The following is a 25258-nucleotide window of genomic DNA, read 5'->3' as shown; positions in this document are numbered from 1 at the left end:
ACAAGCGTTTATCACAACTTTAGCTTCTGAGGTATATAATATATTGACTGTAGCCAATCAACTATATTCTGTAAACTTACTCTTCGCGATTCATTTTATAATCTTTAGGCGAAATTTTCGAAAGTTTACTTGGCAACAATATAGAACATATATTGTTGATTCTTACACTCGAGAATCTTCTACAAATATAAAGAACAGGCGTGACATCCGTAATACACATTTAACAGTAAATGATGGGAGAATTAAACTGAAACGAATGTAGGTATAAAAATAAATGCATAATAATAAATCCAACTCATGTCGTTTCATAATTCTGGATACAGTAACACTGAAGCTGATCTGGTAATGTCCATTTACTTTATACTATTTCTGGGTAGTCAAACAATTTGATGCCCTAAAACTTATGGAACGTGACGAGATATGATTATACAGAGAAACTGTCTGAAGAACGCATTTGTCTGTTTCAAATCACATTATTCTAATAGCTCTTCCTTTCATACAAAATAGCTGTGTATTTGTGTTTACGAACAAATTCTCAAAATAACTTTATACAGACCAAAATAACAATTTGTACCTGTGTGTTGAAACATATGCTACTTTCTTTGTTACTTCTTGGGCATTTACTCAAAACAGAAGAAAGAAAGAAAACATAAATGACTGAAAGATTCTCAATTATTAACTTTCTAGATTTTATTTCTATCGTAATGATGAGTCGTCTCTCGTAAGCATCTAAGTTAAGACACTGAAGGTATAAATTTAAACTATGAATATGATAATACAGAAAGATAGAAATCAGCCATTGTCTTTATCATTGTTCCGCAGTGTGGTGATTAGTTACGCGCCTCCATCAGCAGTTTCAAGCTAAAATGTGCGATAACAAATAACTACAATGTTAAAAGTATTTCTAAGAAATACAATACGACTTGTTGACGTCGTTAGTTTATAACAATATTTTATTCACTACTGAGTAAAATAAATGTGTCTAGTTGTTTGAATGTTATTTTTGTTTATCTGTTTTTTAGCATTGTGTCCATTGGTACGAATAAATTTTTTTTCTGTTGAAACTTTTCACATGCTTTATTAATTATGATATTTTCTTAAATCTCTAGACTTTTTACTGAGGTTCTGAAACAATTATAAGATCTCAATGTCAGTTTCGATAGTTATTAGGATAAGAAAGTCGGTATAATTTTTTATCTTATGGTAAAAGAGGACGCTACTTTCTGTAAGATAGCTTGAGTGTCAGGGGGTTAGCTGGATTTCGAGAGAAAGGAAGAAGATTATTTAAAAGTAATTTTTTAGCTAAGGTAATTAATTGTGATGAAAATGTTTTATATTTGGTGTTTTTCTTAAAGACGACAAATATTTTAGAATGCTTGATACTGATTGCTTACAAACTGTAATTTTGGTTAAACATATTTACTCAATTGGTTTTTTGTTTAGCGCAAAAATCAAGTTCCATTACTACGTTAGTTTTTTAACAATGCAAATTACAAATTAAAATTAAGGAGTTCAATGATAATAGAAATGTTTGTGTTCTACATTTTTGTCCATTACATCTTGTGCATTTTTTGAAAACAAAACTAGGAACTTAACTCTGATTAAGTGAAATGAAATATAAAGGTCAATATAAACGTAATTTCATTTTAAAAGATATAGAACTAAAAATTAAAATTAATTATTGTGAAAGTTAGCTTAAATCTAAATAAAAATAAAGTGATTTGGTAGTTATAAATGTTCCCAGTATTTTGATAAGAAAGTATAACTTTTTAAAGGTAATAGCATTTAAAGCTTTTAGGTTTATAGCTTTGACCTTGTCAAATTTAGTGTACATTGTTTAATTTTACTATGTTTTCAGATCTATTTATGAAATATATTTATGATGAAGTCGGTAATTTTAATCATGATATTGGTTATATTTAGTATATATCTTGCCTTTTTGTTTTTTAATATGTAAGTTTTAACATTAAGAATCTTCTTCACTGACAAACCAGACAAAGTTCACAATACATTGGAAAAGTTGCATTGAAACCACATGGTTAAAAACCAGATGGAATACCAGGTGGTTCTTCTCTTGTATGAACCACACATCAGTATTTTTTATTTGCTTCACTCTTTTTTTGCCTAATTTTTAAGAACATGTACATCTGAAGATGAAAATATCCACACTAGACTTATCATATTCACTGCTTATTTTTCCTGGTAGCTGCATGCTATTTAAACACATCTAAAATTCAGAATGATAAATACAGGAAAAAAAAAGACTAAGATAGTGATACTGGTAATGTGCCAAGTACTTGAAGTTATTAAAAAAATCAGCTTTAATGCATTTGTATTGACTTGTGTCATTCTGTTAAATTATAGAATAATTTGGTTGCATTGATAAAACAAAGGAAAGAAACTTTTTTTGGATATTGTGATTATGTTAAATGTTTCTTTTCTGTTTAGGTGTTTGTATAATAACCCTTAATTAATTACCACATGCAAGCAAAATTGTGTTTACACAGGGATTTTTCATAGCTAACCTTTCATTGCAACAAGTGATTTCTGTTTGTTTTTTCTCTGTAAAGTATATAGGCCTTAATTTCTATACTGTATACAAAGTGCCTGTTTATAAATATGAGAGTCATTGAGATAAAAGATGGCCATTAAGAAATTTATGTAACTTTTCTACCAACCAAATCATGAATGTAGCCCTTCACATTCACATAATTATCCCTCAATTATTTAATGTAATTTAAAAGCACTTACTCCTCAATGAAGCAGATCTGTCTTCAAGTTTACAATTCTAACAGAGAAATAATTTTGGTGAAGAACAAGTTTCTAGCTAGACTTGTGAAACTACCATCTTTAATATAAAATCTTTTCAACATTTTCATTACATTGTATTACAACAAATAACATATAGGCAGGTTATCTAATGCTAACATTTTACATTTATTTTAGCATCTAGTCATGAAAAAAATATCTTCATCTAATTTTTCTAAACACACATGCTTTGTAGTAACTTGTCTCTGCACTCTTTCAAGTATGTTGATATTCTTCATGTGGTAAAATAAGTTATAGCATGCTATTTTAGGTTAGATTTTGCCATATTCAAGGTTAGAATAGTTTTTACCCCAAATTCCAAATTTATATTTTTACATTTTTCACCATAGCTAAACACTTGCTGAAAGCTCAAGATTTTTTCAACAATTGCATCTAAATTTCCTCTTTTTTCCTCCCAAAACATCAGTGTTTTAACAAATTCTTTCAAAGGATAAGCATCTTTAAAAGCCATAAAGATTTACCATTTTTACAATAATATAATAGGAAGGGAATATGGTTTCAATGGCTGTAGATAATCTATAACATACTTATTACTAACAAAAAAAGAGTAGTTACACCATTTTACTGGTATATTCTCTTAAGTTGTGGTCTAACACAGCAGGTTTGAAGATGATGACATGAATTGGGAAGTCCTTCCATGGATTACTTGCAGGTAATGTTGTACACATGTAGACTTGTTTATAGCAATTAATTCCATGCTTCATGTACATGTAACTTATGCAACATTCATTCTGTTGACACTGAAAGATGTGCACTTCACCCATGAAGGGTTCATTTTAAATTTGCTGAGAAACTTTCTAGACATTTTGCAATATAGAAACCACAAACATAGTCCTTTGGTGCTCCAGTGATGACCATGAGTATGTATGGAGACATCCTGAACATCTTTTAGCCCTACCTTGCTGATTGAAGAACAATGACACTTTTATCTTTTAAAAAATATGTTATTAAATGGGAAAAAACACTTGAGGAATGGCTTCAAATAGGAGCTTTATTTGCTGTGTATTCTATGACATGAATGTTTGCTACATTTCATCAAGAATAAAGAAAGGAAAAGAGCAGTATCGTTAGAAGAAACAAATTGTTTCAGCATGGAGATAAAGATGAGATAGGTTGCGAGTGTGTTAATGGGAAATTTTAAATAGTGGAGAACATTCAGTAACATTATACCTAGCTTACAGATTCTGTAATTATTTTTTGTGCATTGCAATCCAACCAACACTTTTCAGCACACAGAAAGAGGAGAAAAGATTTAAAAGAAAACTTAATTTCTTTCATTCAAATAAAATAGAGATAGATTGAACTAGAGAAACTGAAGTGAAACTGTGTGGCTGCATAAGAATTCTGCTGTATTGCCTGGCATCTTTTCTTTAAAGCTGCCACAGTGATTTAACTATTGGCATTTTTAGCTTTGACAGAGAAAGTAGTATACTCGGACACTGGGTTTATGTTGTGTTCCATAAGTATATTGTAGATGAAATTATGTTTGCATTATATAGTATCAAAGGCTTACTACCTGCAAATGTTGTATGACATGACATTTGGTTTTACTGTGTGTTATATCACTCATAGGTAATGATAGTGAAATGCTGTGCTTATTTTATTTGTTTTACACTGCCTAGGCTTTTGCCATCAACAGAACATAACCCTACACCAGTGCTCTTTCCAACACCATATGATCAGTGATACTTAGTGCAGTTAGTTGAGGCTAAGATTCTGTTGATGAGTGATTTAATCAGTTCAGTTGAATAAGTTAGAGTAACTTAGATTCATTCAAGTGGTAGGCATATTACATGAAGTTAATGTTTGTTTCAAGTTGGTATACAATACACAAATAACTAGAACTAGATGGTTAACTTGATCAATTGATGTAATCGGTTACAAATGTATTTCAATTCATTATTATCACCACAAGTCCTTTCCAGACCTCAGATGGCCTATGGGAAAGGTATGAAGACTTTTCAATGTGTTTGGTCTTCTGTTCATTCTTCAACTTCTGTGTTGTCCAGATAGTTACTTCCCATGTTCTTCTCTGTTGTTGTATACTTAGTATCTTTTGGTCTTACTCCATGTCTCCTTATTGGCCTACAGCTCGCTGCTTGTTTTAGCAGTATATTCGACTTAGAACATTCCCATAGTATCCCCATCTCTACATCTTGAACTGTTATATAATTGTTGACCACTTCTCTCTCTCTTTGTCTATTAACTTATTGTCTATCAAACAATTACTCCTAAACTTACCATTCTAAACTTAGTATCCTCTAATGCTGTCCATCTTAGGACATTTATACTTGGGATGGAAACGTTATCATAAAAGGGAATTTATTCAGGTGTTTAAGATTGTTAAAGAACTGATAGTATTGATGCACCATTTTTTTGTATTTAATGATGGGATTGGTAAGACTAGTTATTTGTAAATTTTGACTGGCAAGAAACAATTTTTAACTGAGCTTTATTTTTCTAACAGGGTAGCTAGCTTGTTAAACAAGTTTCCTATAGATTTGGAGAATGCAGTTAATTTAAGGGGAACCTTGATAAATATTTGAGTTGTAAGAGCTGGTGCTAAATTTTTACTTTAAAGGTTTTGGTTTAATTCAGTAGATAGGATTGTATAGATGACCAGATGGTCTCTTATTATCCTTTAATTTTTTTTTTATTTTATATGATATGTCTCCGAGACAGAACTGAAAAAAACTAATTTAGTAAATAGGATGGTATAGATGACAGATGGTCTCTTATTATTCTTTAATTTTTTATTTTATATGGTATGTCTGAGACAGAACTGAAAAAAACTAATTTAGTAGATAGGATAGTATAGATGACCAGATGGTCTCTATTATCCTCTAATTTTTTATTTTATATGGTATATCCGAGACAGAACTGAAAGAAACTCATTTAGTAGATAGGATAGTATAGATGACAGATGGTCTCTTGTTATCCTTTAATTTTTTATTTTACATGGTATATCTGAGACAGAACTGAAATAAACTAATTTAGTAGATAGGATAGTATAGATGACAGATGGTCTCTTGTTATTCTTTACTTTTTTATTTTACATGGTATGTCTGAGACAGAACTGAAAGAAACTAATTTAGTAGATAGGATAGTATAGATGAAAGATGGTCTCTTATTATCCTTTAATTTTGTTATTTTATATGATGTCTCTGAGGCAACAGAATTGAAAGTAACTATTGAACATCTTTAGCTCTATTATAATAAACCTATATTATTCTATTCAGTTTTCTAAAAACAATTCCTGCTATTTACAGTCTTTACTTCCTTGTCTATATCTTCATTAACACAAACTATACTGTCAAGATATGTAAATGTTTCCACATCCTCAGTTAGCTCTCTGTCCATGAGGAACTGATCCAAATAACTTGTCTTTATTTGTTTTGATTTTGAATTTTGCACATAGCTACTCAAGAGCTATCTGCACTAACTGTCCCTAATTTAGCAGTGTAAGACTAAAGGGAAGGCAGCTAATCATCATCACCCACTGCCAACTCTTGGGCTACTCTTTTACCAATGAATAGTGGGATTGACTGTTACATTATAATGCTCCCACAGCTGAAAGGGTGAGCATGTTTGGTGTGACCAGGATTTGAGCCCATGACCCTCAGATTAGGAATCGAAATTTGTCTTTAACATGGCAGTTTTTGTTTTACCAGTATGAAAAGGTAAACTAACCTCCTTGACTTAATGTGTCATTCTAACAATTGTTTGTGCATTATGACATACACTCAGTACTCACTGGTCACTTTATTAAGTATATCTATTTAGTACCAGTTAGGACCTTCTTTTGCCTCCAGAACAGCCTGAATTCTTTGCAACATGGAGTAAAGAAGGTACTGGAAACATTCTGCAGGGGTTTTGGTCTGTGCTGACTCAACCGCATCATGCAGTTCCTGCAGGTTTGCTCGCCAGATGTTTGTGCTGGGAACCTCTCGTTCCACTTAATCTCAAAGATGCTCTATTGGATTGAGATCTGGGAACTATGCAGGATATTGGAGTACACTGAAGTCACTGTCATGTCCATGGAACCAGCTTGAAATTGTATGTGCTTTGTGACATGGCACATTATCCTGCTGGAAGTAGCTGTTGGAAAACAGATAGACTGTGGCTATAAAGCAATGTATGTGATCAGCAACAATGCTTGGGTACATAGTGGCATTCAAATGATGCTCAATTGATATTAATGGCCTAAAGTATGCCAAGAAAACATATCCCACACCATTACACCACCACCAGCCCGTACTGTACTGTTGACACAAGGCAGGATGGATCTATGGATTTGTGCTTTTTACATCAAATTCTAACTCTACCATCTGCATGTTGCAGCAGAAATCCAAATTAATCAGATCAGTCAATGTTTTTCTAATCTTCGTATGTCAAGTTTTGATGCTCCTATGCCAACTGTAGCCTCATCTTCCTGTTCTTAGCTGACAGGAGTGGAACCTGACAGTCTTCTGCTGCTGTAACTCATCTGCTTTAAGGTTTGATGCATTAAGCATTCAGAGATGTCCTTCTACACAATATTGTTGTAAAGAGTGGTTATTTGAGTATTTGTGGCCTTCCTCTCAGCTTGAACGAGTTTGGCCATTCTCCTCTGACCTCTTATTAAGCATTTTTGCCCACAGAATTATCACTCACTAGATGTTTTTTTGTTTTTTGTATCATTCTCTGTAAACCCTAGAGACTAGAGCATGAAAATCCCAAGAGGTCAGCAGTTTCTGAGATGATGTAACCACCATGTTTGGCACCAACAATCATTTCATGGTCAAAGTTGCTTAGATCATGCATCTTTCCCATTCTAATGTTTGGTCAAACAGCAAATGAACTTCTTGACTATGTCTGGATGCTTTATATATTGCATTTTAGCCATGTGATTCACTGTTTAACTATTTATATGTTAAGGAGCATGTGTACCTAATAAATTTGCCACTGAGTGTACATCACTATCATATTCTAAAATCTTTCAAAAGTGTTGTTTAATTATTCAATATCACCACTTGTGTGATCAACTTTCCTCGTAACATAATCATCTGGGATGACGAGAAAACCCACTTGTAGAGAAATATATACAGTAAAAACAGCTTGTATGGGTAGAGAAAGCTTTATGTAGAGGAGCTAACAACATTTCGACCTTCTTTGGTTCTTTCCAGACCAGATTTATCAGATCTTGAAGTCTTGCAAATTGAATATCTTCTTCCAGTGCTTTCAGCATTTCTTAAGTTATGTTATTTTGTGGACTTTTATTCTCAATTCTGTTAATGGCCTCAACAACTCTGTGTATGTATTTATAGTGATAGGTAGTTCTTCAGTTAATTCTTCTCAATGAAAATCATTTAAAAATACTGGATCATTTTCACTTACTATATCGTGAAGTTATGATTCCCACCTCTAATTTGTCTTCATCCTTTATAATTTTATTGCTGTAATTATTCTTAATCACATCATCAGGGATTGTTCATTTTTGAAAAAAACTACATTTTCATGGGAAAAAATTCATGAAAAATCTATTCATGTTGTTGTCCCATACAATATACATATAAATGAAGTACAAGTTTTATTTATAGCTTATTTAACAGTGAACAATTGTTGAAAACTGCTGTGCTTATGTAGTCTGAAAGCAAATAAAGAATGTGTAAATTAGTCCAAATATTCTTTCCAAAATTGAATACATCAACTTTTGTGTAAGGCGCATGGCAAAATAAAAAGTATACTAATCAAACTAAAAGAATGATTCAAACTGCTTCACCCACCATAAGAATTACAAAGAATTGTGGATCTTGTGTCCTTTCACATGGCTGGTGCCATCAGAAGTAAACTAGTATTCAATACCTATGCATGGGTCATACTCTTCAAATTCAGGTTCTTTAGTCTTAAGTAGCATCAGATCTTGCAAGAGGTTTTTTATTAAGCTAGGTTCATGAGAGGCTGTTCCTAACATTTCATGGATGAGAACATATTCTGTCTCTGCTGTTGATGCACATATTGTAAACATCTTACTTGCTTTGAGATGTTTCTGAGAGAGGAAACTTTGTTGATAGCAGGGTTGAGTATGCAGACAGAATTGGTATATTTGTGACTGAAATTTTTAAAGTTTTTTTTTTGGCCATTGAACTTCTCCACAATTCCTATCTTCTTCTCATCAGTGAAAAGAACATTAAAATGAAGTGTAGGATTTGTTCAATTTGAGATTATTTTATAAACTGAATTTTATTATACTTTATGGCTAGCATGTGTAGTCAGTATTGCAGAATGCCTGAGATGGTTTGTGTTTAAAACTGTAAAACCTTCATCAAGGTACTTGACCATTCTGACAATTAGTTTAGCATTATTTGTTAAACTGGTAAAAGTGAAGTGATGGTACGACTACATAACGTCAGCTGAATCACCCAAAAATTTCTTTCATGAGTGGTACACCTTTTTGGTAGGAAACTTCTTTGAGTTGACATCTGCATAATTCTTCAATTTTACTAATCTTGTGACATAATGCTCCACTGCAAATCATACATGTATTATGCTAAAAGAAATCTGAAAGAAGTGATACTAGCTGTACAATATCTCTTAGACTATGATGTGTTTTGATGAAATTAACACTAGTAACTTCAAAGAGGATCTTTCTTGTTTTAGCTACTCACTCAGCACAATCACTGCTAACCTGACATCAGTGCAAAACCACAACCTGCAAATTTTGTTGCATGGGATTTAAAATTCTTCCTTTGCTTGAAACTCATCATATGTTTAACATCACTGAATATTTTAATCTATAACCCATGCAAGTTTTATGCATTTCTTTTTGGGCTATTCCAGTAAAATTTAAAATCCCATTTCAAAGTTTCTTCAAACTGAGCTGTATAAGGTCAGGAGTTTTCTGCATCTAGAATTGTTAGTTGAAGGTTTTGATCTATACAGTATAAGGGTAGTAAAAATGGGATACTTTTTAGTAGTACTGTAACACTACTTTTAGAACCCACTATAACTGGTTGTACCATCAAAGTTAATTTATATTAATGTATGACATAGCTTATAAGATAACTTAAAATCTGTCAAATCCAAAGACAGCTTCTAATTCTATTAGCAATATCATCTAGGACTTCTAATGCATATGCTTGTTTCAGTAGAAAAATATTGTGCTAATACTGTAGAGGGCTTTTCTCTATTAACAACCATTACTAGTGCAGATTCATGTTCAATGATGGCATCTACTCTCATCAGCTAAAATACAGATTTATTCCAGTTCATCAACTATATCGCTAATGTGTGTAATGTCTTAGGACTTCTCTCCCACAACTATTGATTTCAGAGGATTTTCTTCTGTTTGTGTAATGTTTTCCTACATTTACACAAGCTTTTCTATTGCTCGGCACAGGAATTCCACATCCAATAGAAGTTTCATTGCTTAACAATTAAATATAAATTGTTGAATGGCACTGTTAATGTCTCTTCAACCTTCATCAGTTTGTGCATTAATTGCATATTAAGGGTTTGCTTCTTAAAATAAATTGTAGAAATGAGAGACTCGTCTTAAAAGTATTGTTTGATTATATATTTTCATGATTGTATCATGACAAACATGCCATATGTGTTTTGTGCACTCTGGTTGGCTCAGTATGGAACTAATTAAATCCATTTATGAAAGGATATTTGCCTGATCCAAAGTGACTAGCAAATACTATAGTATATTTAAGACAAGATTCACATTTTAAGTATCTTTCTCCTTAGAACTGGCTTTTCTTAAGAAGTAACCATGGCCAAGTGTCCTTCCAATGAGGCTGTAATTTTCATTTCCATCAAAGTTTTTAAATTTTTTTGAAGTAGAGAGCTGACTGGTACAAGAAACAGTTTGAGTGTCATTACTGGTTGTTGATGTACAGTGCTCTTTTTTGAAGTGGAGAGCTGACTGGTACTAGAAACAGTTTGAGTGTCATCACTGGTTGTTGATGTACAGTGCTCTTTTTGGGAGCTGACTGGTACTAGAAACAGTTTGAGTGTCATCACTGGTTGTTGATGTATTTATTTTAACTTTTTCACTGGTTGTTGATGTACAGTGCTCTTTTGAAGTGGAGAGTTGACTGAATTCAAAGTTTAAAAGACAGACTGATCGAAGCCTTTCACCCAAAACTAAACTCTCATGTTTGAACTACACTTCTGTCTGTATACTGTGCTGAACAGTTTCTATTAGATTGTGAAATTTGTATTTTCTGACTGGCTTAAAAATAGCCACATGGTGGTGAAAGAAATTTTGAATGACCTTTAAATTTCTCAAGTATTGAAGCAAGAGTGAGCAGTACAGTTCAGCGAAGGACATAAAAAAAAAATAAATGTCTGCATTGCAACTTGAATGAACGTCATTGTTACTTTTTTGTCTTCATGCAAATTGGATTATTTACCATAGCTGCATCAAGGAGGCACTAGTACTGCCTATGTTGGGATGGCTTGGATTGTTCTTCAAAATGGTATTTTATGTATCTCCAATAGACCATCAGAACTTTACAATACTGTACAGTGTTTTCTTTCACAACAATGTTTATATATTGTGTCATAAGTTCTGGGAATGTCTGTAAATATCATAAGTTTTGATATAAATAAAAACTGTATAATCCAAGCACTCTCAAAAAGTTGACACTTCAAAATTGCTCAGATTATAGGGTTTTTATTTCATTTCTATCGAGACTTTTTGAACCTACATGTTTTTCTAACATGATAAATAATATGTTTGAATTTCTTGTTTATCTATCTCCTGCTTTATCACATATTAACACAAACACTAAAATAATGCTATTAACCAGTTTCACTGTGGCAATATAGTTTCAAATAGATTATATGCTTTTATAAGTATTATTAAAACATAGCAGTAATTAAAAAAGATAATAATTCTAGTGTAAATGTTATCATTACCCCTTAAAGTTAGCTTTCTTGTAGAAAGGTGTAATTCTTTAAAAAGCTTCAATACAGGATGAAACGGGAATCACTAGCCAATAATAGATATTAAACTTGAAACTGCATTGTATTTAGAACTTGATTCTAAGTAAAACTGTCTATATCTATTGAAATACTGCATTAAAATAAAAAACTACACAAGAAAACTTATTAAAAAAAAGAAATGTAGGGTTGGCTAATATCAGTTCTTCAAAAACAAGCAAATAATAGTGCAAGCAAGAATTAACATACAGCAATAATCATTGAATCACAGTTGAGTTTAATTTATCGTGTTTTTGTTTAACATTCTACTACAGTGTGTGCTTGTGCTATTATTATGTAGGGATGGTACAAATGCCATCCATACCATCTTGTTTGTGTTATTTGTGAAGGATTGATATTAGCCATCTTGACATTTACTTTTTATTTTGAAAAGTTTTTTATTTTCTTGTATATATGTCAAAATGGTTATTTCGATCATTTTGAAATGGATGTAGAACTGTCTGACTTTCCTGATTTCAGATTATATTATTTTTTTGTTTTTGCTCTTGTTTCACTCGTAAGAAGCAGTTTCAGATTGGTCATGTCATTGCCACATTGACATTTCAGAGGGGGGATCTCAGAACATGCTTCTCCAAAAAGCAGTTTGAAACTTTAATGCTGTGAGATTGAATCTTGAGCCATTTTAGCTTCAAATGCTATTTACACACAGAGCAAATTGTTGAATTGAAAGAAACAAGTTTTAATATATGTGTTTTAGCTATGCATGCTGTGAAAAAGTGGTCAGGGAATGGTCTGACTGATTTTATCTTTTCTTACAGCTCTGTCATTTATAGATTTGAACATTCTGGAATAGGAGTAGACATCACATTACTAATGAATTATTTGCCCATTTGTTTACTTTATATACAGTGTGTTTTTATTAACAGTCAGACTATAGTAGGTAGAGCATTTACTTCAGTAACTGTGCTGTAAACGTATTTTTTAACACTGCATTATTTTGTAGATTTTACCAAATGATAGGTAGTGAAACAGCTACCTTTTCGGTAATATCAATAATAAAGCAAGAATTACCATGTAATTCTTTTTGGTACAGCATGACCAGGTGGTTAAGGCGCTTAACTCGTAATCTGAGGGTCGTGAGTTCGAATCCCGGTTGCACCAAGCATGCCCTTTCAGTCGTGGGGACATTATAATGTGATGATTGATCCCGCTATTAGTTGGTAAAAGAGTAGCCCAAGAGGTGGCAGTGGGTGGCAATCACTAGCTGTTTTCCCTCTAGTCTTACACTGCTAAATTAGGGACGGCTAGTGTAGATAGTTCTTGCGTAGCTATGCATGAAATTAAAAAAACAAACAATAATTCTTTTTATTAACTTCATACATAGAAATATGTCCAACATATCCACCCTAACATCTGCCCCCATGTATTTATCACATAAACACAAAAATGGATATTTTTTATAAGCAAACAGAACATATTGGACTTGCAAGAATAAGAAAATATTGAAATTGTGAGCTTCCCTCAAGTTGTTTGTACAATTTATTTTGCATATTAATACTTGTGCAGTATATACTGGATGACAGCAATGTTGCTTTAGTTATATTGTGGAATAACAGAGATATTGGACTTTAATTAGAAAGATATATTAAATAAAATTTAAGTGAAAAAGGAACTGCTTGTCTAATGTGAAATGGAGAACTTGTTGCCTCCAACACATATTTTGTCTTCCTGGATGTTGGGTAATAAGAATTGGAAACTTCATCATCATAATTAGTTACCTTATTATTTCCTAGTTGTTTGATTAACTCACTGATCATTCTCTGATCACCTTTGTTGGCTGCTGCTTCTGCTTTCTGAAGGTAATGTTGAAATTTCTCTTCTAACCTCTTTTAACTTGGCTTGCCTTCTCCCAGTACATACCTTTAAAAAGTTACTTCTATCTATATTTGTGTAACCTTTTTTGATTTTCCATTGCTTTATCTTCTATGTTTAATCTCCATGATGTATCAGAGGTCCATTCCTTTTTTGGTTTTCTGTGATGAACCAAGATTTCTGTGGCAGCAGTTACATAAATTTTCTTAAATTCTGTCCATTTTATTCAAATCCTTGCTTATTAATTATGTCATCAAATAGTTGAAATCTATTTTATAAATCCAGCTGAAATGTTGCTTCTAGAAATTTTAGTTTAGTAGAACTAAACATTGTCATTAACTGGCTAATTAAATTAGATTTCTTTTACTAGTGGTGTGTTTAAAGGGTCACTGTGTGGGACTTTTTCTTGTTTGACAATTATAAGACAAAATTAATGTACATAATTTTTCTGAAGGCATTAAACTAATATTGCTAGTGATATTATGATGCAGATGTTTTTTCAGAATTACAGATTTAGAGTTGAGTGATTGAATTGAATAATCAATATAATGTATTACCTCTGAGTATGGATTACATCAGTTAGTCTTATAAAATGATAATTTAATCCTTTAACAGTGGATAACTCAAAGTGTACATGTTATGACCTTTTACAGCACTGTAGTTACAAAATAATTAAGCCACTTTATTATCAGTGTATGCAATTGAACTTGGCATTAAGACAGTTAATAAATCAACTTTTAATATTACATAAGTTTTAATTTCTTAATTTTATCAGAAAATATTTAAATAAATTCACTCTCTCTCCTATTATGTGAATTGTGATATTTTATAGTTTTCTGCCATCTATAATTTATTTACCATTCTTCTCTGAAGTATAGAATTTAATGCAAATGACTCATAACTATTATCAAAGAAAGGTCTAATTCATTTAGTATTCAAAGTTATTTGTTTATGGAGTCATAAAGTAGAAAAATCAGACTCTCTTGCCATGCCTGCCTGTCATGTCCTTTCATAAATTTCCAGTGTTTCTCTTTGACATTTTATATTGTATCTTTTACAATCATTAGAAATGCAGTTTTAATTAATCAAATGACATTTAATGTCACATTGCTTTAACTACAGAGTACTTTCAGGCTTGTATTCAGTTAAAAGTTTATCTAGTGTTCAGATTAAGCAGTTAAGGGAATTAATTTAACCCTTTTCTTACATTAGTTAAAAAGCAAATTCAATTTTAACATTTTTGGGTATTGCTTCATGAGTGTTATTCTGTGTTCTTAGGTGCATTATTTAAATAAATGAAAATTTCGTGTACTGGTATTATCACTATAAAAAAGTTATGCTTTAGTTTTCTTAGCAACTAACAGGAAAACAAAAGGTCAAAGGTAAATACTTATTTTTAATATGTATTTAATTATTGTAAAATGAAGAAAAAATAAATTGTTCATGAGGTATGCTTGCAAACATCTTGTGTGTTACATCATTCGATAAGATGAACTTTGAGTTTACCGGAGGGATTTACAACTTGCTTGGTTGTACTATAGTTAGACATAAAGTTATGTATAAATAGGTGTAGACTGTTACAAGTTTTATGCTAGTTAGGATAACCAATTGTAGTTTTCAGTTTCTATCTGAAGTCACCCTAGAAAGAGAAAAAAAAAGGTAATTTAAACTTATTTTTTTATGGTGGTTACAAGGTTAGTCAAATTGAGTAAGTTGATATAGTTAGTGAAAATAACAGATAAAATGTAAAGTTTTACTGAAAAAAGTTTAATATTCCTTTAAGAGGTTTTAGAGATTGTACAAACCTGAAAGTTTATTTTAGTACTTTTAACCCTGAAATGGCAGCCATTATCAGTTGATCCTGCTACCTATAACATTCCTGCTGTTTAAGGGTTAATCATAATGTAGAAATCATCTTTCACTTAGAGCAGTCAAGACATGCATTCCTTATATTTTGGATGTATCTTTTGTAAAGATATTTAATTATAAAATATGTAATGTCTAATTAAAGCTGGCTAAATTACATAATGATAAAAGTAGCCTATAACACTTGTAATATGTAAACTTTTGCTACTTTTTGTTTACAGGGGTTGGTTGGTTGGTCCCCTTTACAGACTCTGTATGGAAAGAGTTAATTCAAATTGTCTAACTCAATCTTGTAACTTAAAAATTTAGTGTTTATAATTACTACTATTTTGATTATTCCAACTATCCAAGTCTCATCAGAGTAATAGATTAATAAGCCTTACAATTAATTATGAAATTCCACTAATCACTTGGCTTTGCAAGTAACGTTGATATTTTACATACCTATTCTATGATATTAGTGCCATAATGAAATGACATTTTTGCCTTTAACTATTATCATATGAGTTGATACTTATCAGATTTTATAATGAATATATTTCTTCTTTGAAAATTTCAGAATTGACACTGAAAATATACTCTGATTAAGGTGCTAGCCACTGTGTGTGCAGATATATACATCTTGGGAGTTATGATGAGATATAGATCTAACATGTCTAGCAAACTGTGATATCTGCTACTTTATTTGTACAAATATTCATTAATTTCTTACTTGGCTATATCATTTTTATTATATCTCATGTTCATTGTAAGTCTTAATTTATTTTTCTAAAGTGTGATATGTCATGGAGACCAGAAGTTGACTTTTTAAGAAATTGGTAAGAATCTACTATCTGCTTGAAATTTTGTTAGCCGAATTACTTTATTCACTAGCTGTTTATATGAGAAATTAAAAAAGTCATTCTGGCACGGTATTAATATATTTGAAAGATTTGTGCAATTTAATGTTACAATGTCCACATTCATAAATGCCTGCAAACTAACTACTGTTACAGTGCTTGACATTTGTTAAATTAATCTGAAAAAAAGTGTAATATTCACACATTAACCTTTAACGCTGCTTATATATTTCTCAGGCATTTGTTTCATCCTTTTCTTCAAACATTTAAATGTAGTACAATGTAAAGCAGTATATTTATGAAATATTTTACAGTCTGGAGTTGGTCAGGCTAAGAAAAACTGCTTTTATTTTTCAAAATATTATGCATGTTCTTGTAAGTTCTTTACATTGTCTGTAGTGTTTTTTTCTGAAAGTGCATTTCATTTGTTTAAAAACACAATAGTATACATGTAAGGTATTTGGATGTGTTAAAAGAAAACTCTTAACAAGTGAATGCATTTCTTCAAGTTTCTTGTTAATTTGTGATAATTTTTAGCAGAGAGAATAAAACATAGCCATAATTTGATCTTTGATTTGTAGAATGAATGTTGTATCTTGTAATTTTATCTACTTTACCACTGTAAATACAAGTCTCTGTAAAGCAGTATGCTAAACCACACAGTTATCCACTAATTGCAAAGCTTCATTAACAGTAACATTCTGCAACTTGAACAAAGTTATGAAGTTTGTGTTTTTAAAATAACGTATGGATTCACGTGTCGTATTTAAATTTTGGGTAAAACTGTACTGTATTAAATGACTAGTTACAAAATAATAGTTTCAGGTAACAAAATGGTATCGTGTATATTTTGATTTTGAATCCTGATTAAAGGCTGACCATGCTGTTCTTAGTCATAAGAAAACTCTTAAAAATACTAATTTCCCACAATCTTAATATCATTAGAGTAAAGCCTAACTAGCAATTCATATACAAATAATCACATTTTTGATGTGTGATCTGTATATCGGTAAGTACACTCTAGAAGTTTATTAACTTTATAACTAGCAACAAAGCATTGCCTCAATGATTTGAGTAACTTGTCAACTTATATGTTGAGATCCTTTTCTTCAGTTGTGGTATTGAGTGGGTTTCCATCGATAATGAATGTGTGATCAAAATTATGATGATGCAAATGCATTATCTTGGATTTAGTGTAATTCTAATTAAGGACATTTTCACATACTTATCCAACTAATTTGTTAATTTCTTTAGTATGTCATCCTTCATACAGCAAGAAATATCCAAGAAACTATTGTCATCAGCATTCTTTTCCAATTTACCAGTTACTACCCTATTAATATTACTCATTTCATTCAGAAAGAGTAGAGGTCCATCCACAAACTTGTGAGACATTTCACTAACAACTATGATCCAGTTTAACTGGAATCGATAATTTTTTTTCTTTCATCCAGTTTCCTTACTATCAAATTACTTTTCTTCAGTCCATACTAATTAGAAACACCTCAGTGAGTTTTGATAATCCATTAAGTATTGAACTTATTAATGAGTTACATTTAACAAGTAAATTATTCTTACATTAGAAATTGCTAATTGAGACAACAAAAAAGTAGTAATAATAAGAAACACTAACTTGTGGTTATTTGATTATATTTTGAGTCATGATACTGATTAAGCTGAACAATTATTATTTGGAATTAAAAGTTATAAGAAATTGTAATGACAACAGTTGAATTACTTAGAGAGCAATAATCAAATTTATTGAAACTGGAAAAAATCAGAAGTGCAAATTTTGATTTTATTATTTTCTTAAGTTATTTGATTTAATTGTAATTTCAATTAAATAATTATGTAATGGTTGCTTAAAAATAATTTATTAGATTTGATTAGTTTATCATCTGGGACTTTACCATTGGTGTTAACTGATGCTGTGTGTGCCCATCAAAATCTTTTGAAAAATCAAATTACTAAAAGCACATTCCTTTTCTGTTTGATGAGTAACATCTTTAAATTGTCATGTTAGTAATGCATCACTTGTTGATTTTCTTTATGATATGATATTTTGTTAGATGATTTTCAAAAGTTTTTTTTATCAGACTTTCTGCAATTTTTTCCACTTCAGGAATGAAAGGAGCTGATCTATAATTTTCATGACAATTGGTTTTAGATTTTTTTAGCATTATTTGTTGTGTAGCTTGGAAATATCTTTTTAAAAAAAATCATTTGACTGAACTCAGCTCTGACTTGCAGTGTTGTTGATTGTTTCTAAGTGTTCTGTATAATTAGGCCAATTAAAATATTCACATGCAACAGTATTAAAACAGAAAAATAATTTACATTTTTACTTTAAAAAAGTTTATACTTATAAAGAAGAATGTATTTTTGTTATTAGAATGTGCTTTGTGTTTGAGCAAGTTTCTATATATTTCGTTAGGAATTCTTTGTTGCAACAATACAACATGGATGAAATGGAGCTGGGACCGTCAACTTCCTGTACTTATTCACAGTGTTTTTTTATGGTCCAGAAAGACAGAAGAGTCAGTCAGGACAGTGAAACTGATGATTACTGCTCTGATGAAGGAATGACTTTCTCAGCTTTACCTGTGCCAGCTAATGATTTAAGCAAAGAATTAATAGAAAACCGATATTTATCTGTAGATATTTTCAGTCGAACTGCATGCCAGCGAGGTCTCAGAAATCAGGGATTTATTCAGGAGAAAAAAGAAAAACATAATCTTTTGAGTGTACCAGTGGAGATCCTTGAAACTATATTCAGTTTTTTGTCTTTTGAAACAGTTGGAAAAATTCGACTGGTAAGTGTAGGGGATATTATGACTAATGAATTGTCTAATCTAATCTTTCAGTATTAAGATTGTAAAGAATTGTAGTTGTAGTTCTTGTTGCACTAGTTACATGTATGATTGGTCATAACCCAAGCCTGTGAATTGAACCTGCCCATTATTGACTAAAGATTGTTCAATTATTGTGAATGCTAGAAATATCTCTTGTGGAGAAATATTTATAGTTTGGAACTTTGATTTAAACAAGAATGCTCATTATCTCTATTGTAATATGTTTCAGAATTTACAGTGGTCAAACCCAATTAAGCTATTCATTTGTTTAATTGGTTTACAAAACTTCAGTGGTTGGTGGTTGTAATTTTACATATAGAACTCAACTACTTCATTATTATTGGTCAGATCGTGTGCAAAGATTGAGTGAAATTAATATCTCAGTCATTAGCCCTTTTGCAGTGAGCTCATGTAGTTTATAAGTAACTTGTAACCTTGAAGGTTTACTTATTGTGTCTCTGAAAATGTTTATTGTATGTTAACAAAATTTGTCAGGTTTTCAGTAAACATTATAAATCTTTTGTAGATTAAAAAATAATTTTTAATTCCTTTTACCAAACATTTGTCAACAGTCAGAGAACTGACTGCTTTAAGTGCAAAGTAGTTTTCATGTTAAAATGAAAAATGTAACATCCTAAATAAATATCAAACATTTTCTCAGAAAATATTTTATATTCTATTTTTTAAAATAATTATATAGGGGCTATAGATTTTACTGACCTTGTAACCACCAGAGAAAATTAGGAAGTAAATCTAACTTTTTTCTTTCTGGAACGACTGCTAATTATGCCAAGAAACCACAATAAATTATCTAAAATAGCTTAAACGTATATACATCTACTTGTACCTAATTTTGTTGATTTATTACCCTTTGAACTGAATCTGACTATTTGCATTTTGTATTATCATATCAAATTACATGACGCATAAGTAACTTGTGAAAATACCTTGTGAATTATTTTATTATTATTATTTTCATTATTTTACCCAATATAATTTTATCTAACCTAATAAGTTCCTAATTTACATTAGTTATTTTTGTAATAATAAATGCAGAATACACATTAAAAAGATGTATTAACCCAAGTAATTTCTTTTATTTTAACTGTTGATAATAATTAAGTCTACTCTTTTCTTATTCCAAAGGTGCTAAAACATTAATTCTTTTTGATGGAATTAAATATTGTACTGAAGACCACAAAATAATAATTTGCAAAAATAAAACAGTGTGCTATAACTATCATAATTTTTCTAACTATGTGATAAGAGCTATTAAAAACTCAGCTGTTTTTGATGTGATTTCCATCTGAACAAATTTGAACTGGAAGTGAAATAATTTTTTGTACAAGAGATAGTGTAATATAATAGTACATCATTTGATAAATTACAACTGATTTCTGTTGGTTTATGATACAATAGTACATCATTTGATAGATTGAAACTTTGATTTCTGTTGGTTATGAATAATACAGTATTAAATGTAAGAGAGAACTATTGGCAAGGTGTTAAAGAGAGGATGTAACAGGTAGGTGTGGCATGTAGGTCTGATTGTTTAGTTTATGGCTACAAAAATAAATAAGATTGGAAGGTATGAAAATTATACTTTGCCTGAGTAATATCTGTATTATAATAATTATGAATATACATTAAATTCTGAACTTCATGAAGAGGTGGTAAATAAAGTAGAGAAGGAAGACCTGGAGAACAGATATTAAAGTTCTTATGCTGGTGATAAAAATGGATTACTTTTTAAATATATCTTTATAAAATTAGGAATTTAAAACATATAATATTAGAATGTTATTTATTATCTACATTTGATGCCCACTTTATACATATGCAGTGATGATAAAGTAGTTTAAATACATTTTGAATGTAGCTCTGTAAAAGGATGTGACTAGCATTTTGACAAACCTGTTCAGAATAGGTTAAAAGCTGATTAAATGAAAAACAGCATTGCTGCTTGATGCTGCATCTGTTTTGTGCAGCATGCTTCTGGATGAGTGTCTTCAAGCAGTTCACTCAAACTTTCATTTCTCTTTACCTTCACAAAGCCCATATTTATATTTCATTAGCAAAATGTTTAAATCTTCAGTGATTCTTTTATAGTGAGTCTCATTTGTATTTTGATAGATTAACAGTCATGTTCAGTTCCTCAATCTCTGAAGCCTACCAGAGAAGCTTGAACCACTGCTCCAGTTTTCTTTGATATGTGGATTTTTGGGTTTATCTTTGTTGCATGCCTAACCTCAGAGAGAAATAATATAAAATATGGTTAACTTTTCATCATTTGTGAAGCCTTTCAGATGGATGTTTTGCCATAAATCCAGTTTGAAATGTTCTTGAGTGCCTCCTTCTGTCATGTGATGTGGATAGTGTCATCAGCACTTATATTTTAGTATTTCACAATTGTATTGGTTCTTTAAAATGTATCATGTCAGTTTCAAACTCAGTTGATTTTGATGCATCATTTTGCTGGTTGAAGCACTCAACAAAGCTTGCTTGGTGACTAGTATCCTCACCTTTCAAAATGGCTTCACTGTTATTGTTATCAAGTGCTGTAGCATGATACTTTGACCAAAACTGATGTTGCAAAAGTCAGTATTTCTCTTAGTTGTAACATATTTTATATAAATAAGAAACTCTTGTTTCTGTGTGAGTTGTTTGAATATATTAAACAATATATTTAGTATAAAAAATTTCTATCACTGAATAGTTTGTTGTCACATGATTAATACCATACTCATTAATATACTATAAAATTAATACCATACTCACTAATATGCTATAAAATTAATACCATACTCACTTATATGCTATAAAATTAATACCATACTCACTTATATGCTATAAAATTAATACCATACTCACTAATATACTATAAAATTAATACCATACTCACTAATATGCTATAAAATTAATACCATACTCACTAATATGCTATAAAATTAATACCATACTCACTAATATACTATAAAATTAATACCATACTCACTAATATACTATAAAATTAATACCATACTCACTAATATGCTATAAAATTAATACCATACTCACTAATATGCTATAAAATTAATACCATACTCACTAATATGCTATAAAATTAATACCATACTCACTAATATACTATAAAATTAATACCATACTCACTAATATACTATAAAATTAATACCATACTCACTAATATGCTATAAAATTAATACCATACTCACTAATATGCTATAAAATTAATACCATACTCACTAATATGCTATAAAATTAATACCATACTCACTAATATATGCTATAAAATTAATACCATACTCACTAATATGCTATAAAATTAATACCATACTCACTAATATACTATAAAATTAATACCATACTCACTAATATGCTATAAAATTAATACCATACTCACTAATATACTATAAAATTAATACCATACTCACTAATATGCTATAAAATTAATACCATACTCACTAATATGCTATAAAATTAATACCATACTCACTAATATGCTATAAAATTAATACCATACTCACTAATATGCTATAAAATTAATACCATACTCACTAATATGCTATAAAATTAATACCATACTCACTAATATACTATAAAATTAATACCATACTCACTAATATACTATAAAATTAATACCATACTCAATTTAAAATTTTCATAGATCTTATGCTTGCAGCCTTCTTTTATTTTTCATAATTTTGACCATTGTTCACAATTTGTTGAATATTCATAATCCTGCTGGTATTATCCACTTCTCTTTGATCACTGGCTAACCATAAAATCCATTGGCATTCAGCCAGGCAGCCAATGATAATTTGGAGCTCTGCTCCGTACTTTCTCTGGTTTCTTCCCTTTACATGTGAAAATTCTAGTGTTAGAGCAAAGTGTAATAAGGTATATCTGAAACTAACATTTAGAATCAAAATAAAGTTCAGAGTGACACTTATATAATACTGTTGTTGCCTTTTTATTTTTGTTTGTACCATTTTACTGTTAACTCAAATTAGATACAAAATATCAAATTGTGATATAAAAAGTGAAGTTCAATACAAAATACAGAATATTTTATTATTAAAACTACAAGCATAATTATATTTGTTCATTTTTAGGTCTGTCAACAGTTCAATAGCATATGCTCTAATATACTCAATAAGCAGTTTCGTCAACTGCAGAACTTAATGCAACAACGATTCCAAAAAATAAAGACTCAAATGCCACGTCGTGAATCAGCTCGTAGGAAGCATCCTCTTGCACGGGAAAGTGACATTATTGAAACTCTTCACATGCGTCTTTCACTTCTGCAGATGACGTTTGGAAAACATATCGAAAGAAAACATTGCTGTTTTTTTCCAGGAGAGGTACATGTCTTCTAATTTGAAAGCAATGTAGTAATCATTATTATTATTTTCGTCATTACTATTTTGTATACAGTAGCATAATTATTATTGTATCTGTGTGTTTAACTGAACTGTTATAAATTAAATGGTCATCAAGAAATAACTAGAATTTGTCATGCATGCTTTACTCAAAATGTTATGGTACAATGTTTTATACTATCTTTATTATATTATCTTTATCATTATTATTATTTTTGTCATTACTATTTTGTATACAATAGCATAATTATTATTGTATCTGTGTGTTTAACTGAACTGTTATAAATTAAATGGTCATCAAGAAATAACTAGAATTTGTCATGCATGCTTTACTCAAAATATTATGGTACAATGTTTTATATTATCTTTGTTTATATGCAAATTTATAAAGTTACTTGCTTGATTATGCTTAATATACTGAAGAGAGAGGCCCAGCATGGTCAGGTGGGTTAAGGCGTTTGATCGTAATATGAGCGTCGCAGGTTTGAATATACGTCGCACCAAACATGCTCGCCTTTTCAACTGTGGGGGCATTATAATGTGTTGGTCAATCCCACTATTTGCTGCTAAAAGTGTAGCCCAAGAGTTGGTGATGGGTGGTGATGACTAACTGTCTTCCCTCTAGTCTTACACTGCTAAATTGGGGATGGTTAGTGCAGATAGCCCTTGTGTAGCTTTGCACAAAATTCAAAAATGATATACTGAAGAAAGTTTCCTTTTATAAAAAGTTTTAAGGTTTATCAAAAACATTCTTAACATTGATGATAAAGTTACTTTATGTTTAAATTAGTTTTACTGTATTAAGGCATTACAAATACATACACATGGAGATAAAGACTGTTTATATACAAAAGCCTTATCCCAAGTACTTGCTATGTGTTCTGTTGATTTTGTATGCAGTAAAATATTTGAAGATTGGTATATTTTTGTTAAGGTACTTTATTTTCCAGATACTGGATGAAGTTTTTCACATTCTCCGGTACCTCAAGACTACATTGAATATTAGTCGGGCTTATAAAGTCACAGATGAACTTTTTGATTTATCAACCATGGCTATGGAATATTTCAAAGAAAAGATTGAGCCAACTTTGCCAGAAATCACTTGTTTTGCCACTGATTTCCTTGACTACATGCCATCATTTTCATGTAAACTAGATGTTTTCGTATTAGTATAGGCATTTTGAGACTTTCAAAGGCTAAATATTAGTTCATTTTATAAATAGTTTACACTATATTAATGTTTAAATACAATTTCTAAACATGTATTTTGCAGTATTTATATTGAATTTCTAATTTTGTTACTATATGTATCTATGGTCTTTTCTACAAATAACAATTACATTGTTTATGGACAGTTTTTTGCCTTAGGAATTTAAAGTTTAAAGGAAAATGAAGCTCATTTTAACATTTTCATATTGCTAAGTCATTAAAAACAAATTGTTTGCTTTTAGCCTCTCCAAAGACTCAGTTATCTCTAATGGAAGAGCCACCTAGTAGTAAGACCTGCACATCTGCCAAGAACAGTTCATTAGCTGTGGAATGTGTACCACCACCCAGGGATTTACATCCCAGTTTCAAGAAACGACTACGGAAACTAAGAGAGAATATGAAAAAGTAAGGTTATGAACAAAATGAGGTTGTAGTTTTATTTGAGTCAAAATGAAATATCACAATATTTACAAAAATTAAA

The 25258-nt window shown here is 30.6% G+C and overlaps 1 protein-coding gene across 4 annotated transcripts in view; it reads left to right on the top strand.

Moving 5' to 3' along the window:
• Positions 1 to 1175: 1175 nt before the first annotated feature.
• The window catches only part of dmpd (F-box protein dampened), a 39575-nt gene continuing 15492 nt past the window's right edge, over positions 1176 to 25258 (top strand). The window contains exons 1-6 of one of the 4 annotated variants that reach the window (XM_076500210.1): positions 1248 to 1307; positions 16273 to 16316; positions 18772 to 19150; positions 23302 to 23550; positions 24519 to 24714; positions 25020 to 25182. In XM_076500210.1, the coding sequence (XP_076356325.1) occupies positions 16279 to 16316; positions 18772 to 19150; positions 23302 to 23550; positions 24519 to 24714; positions 25020 to 25182 (1025 nt within the window). In that variant the 5' untranslated portion in view covers positions 1248 to 1307; positions 16273 to 16278. Of the gene's footprint in view, positions 1308 to 3430; positions 3482 to 16272; positions 16317 to 18771; positions 19151 to 23301; positions 23551 to 24518; positions 24715 to 25019; positions 25183 to 25258 lie in introns of all 4 variants that reach the window. The other 3 variants (XM_076500211.1, XM_076500212.1, XM_076500213.1) reach the window with 3 other exon arrangements.

This window comes from Tachypleus tridentatus, chromosome 4, assembly GCF_004210375.1.
Source record: "Tachypleus tridentatus isolate NWPU-2018 chromosome 4, ASM421037v1, whole genome shotgun sequence".
Classification (NCBI taxonomy): domain Eukaryota; kingdom Metazoa; phylum Arthropoda; class Merostomata; order Xiphosura; family Limulidae; genus Tachypleus; species Tachypleus tridentatus.
This window is presented reverse-complemented; position numbering and strand designations above follow the sequence as displayed.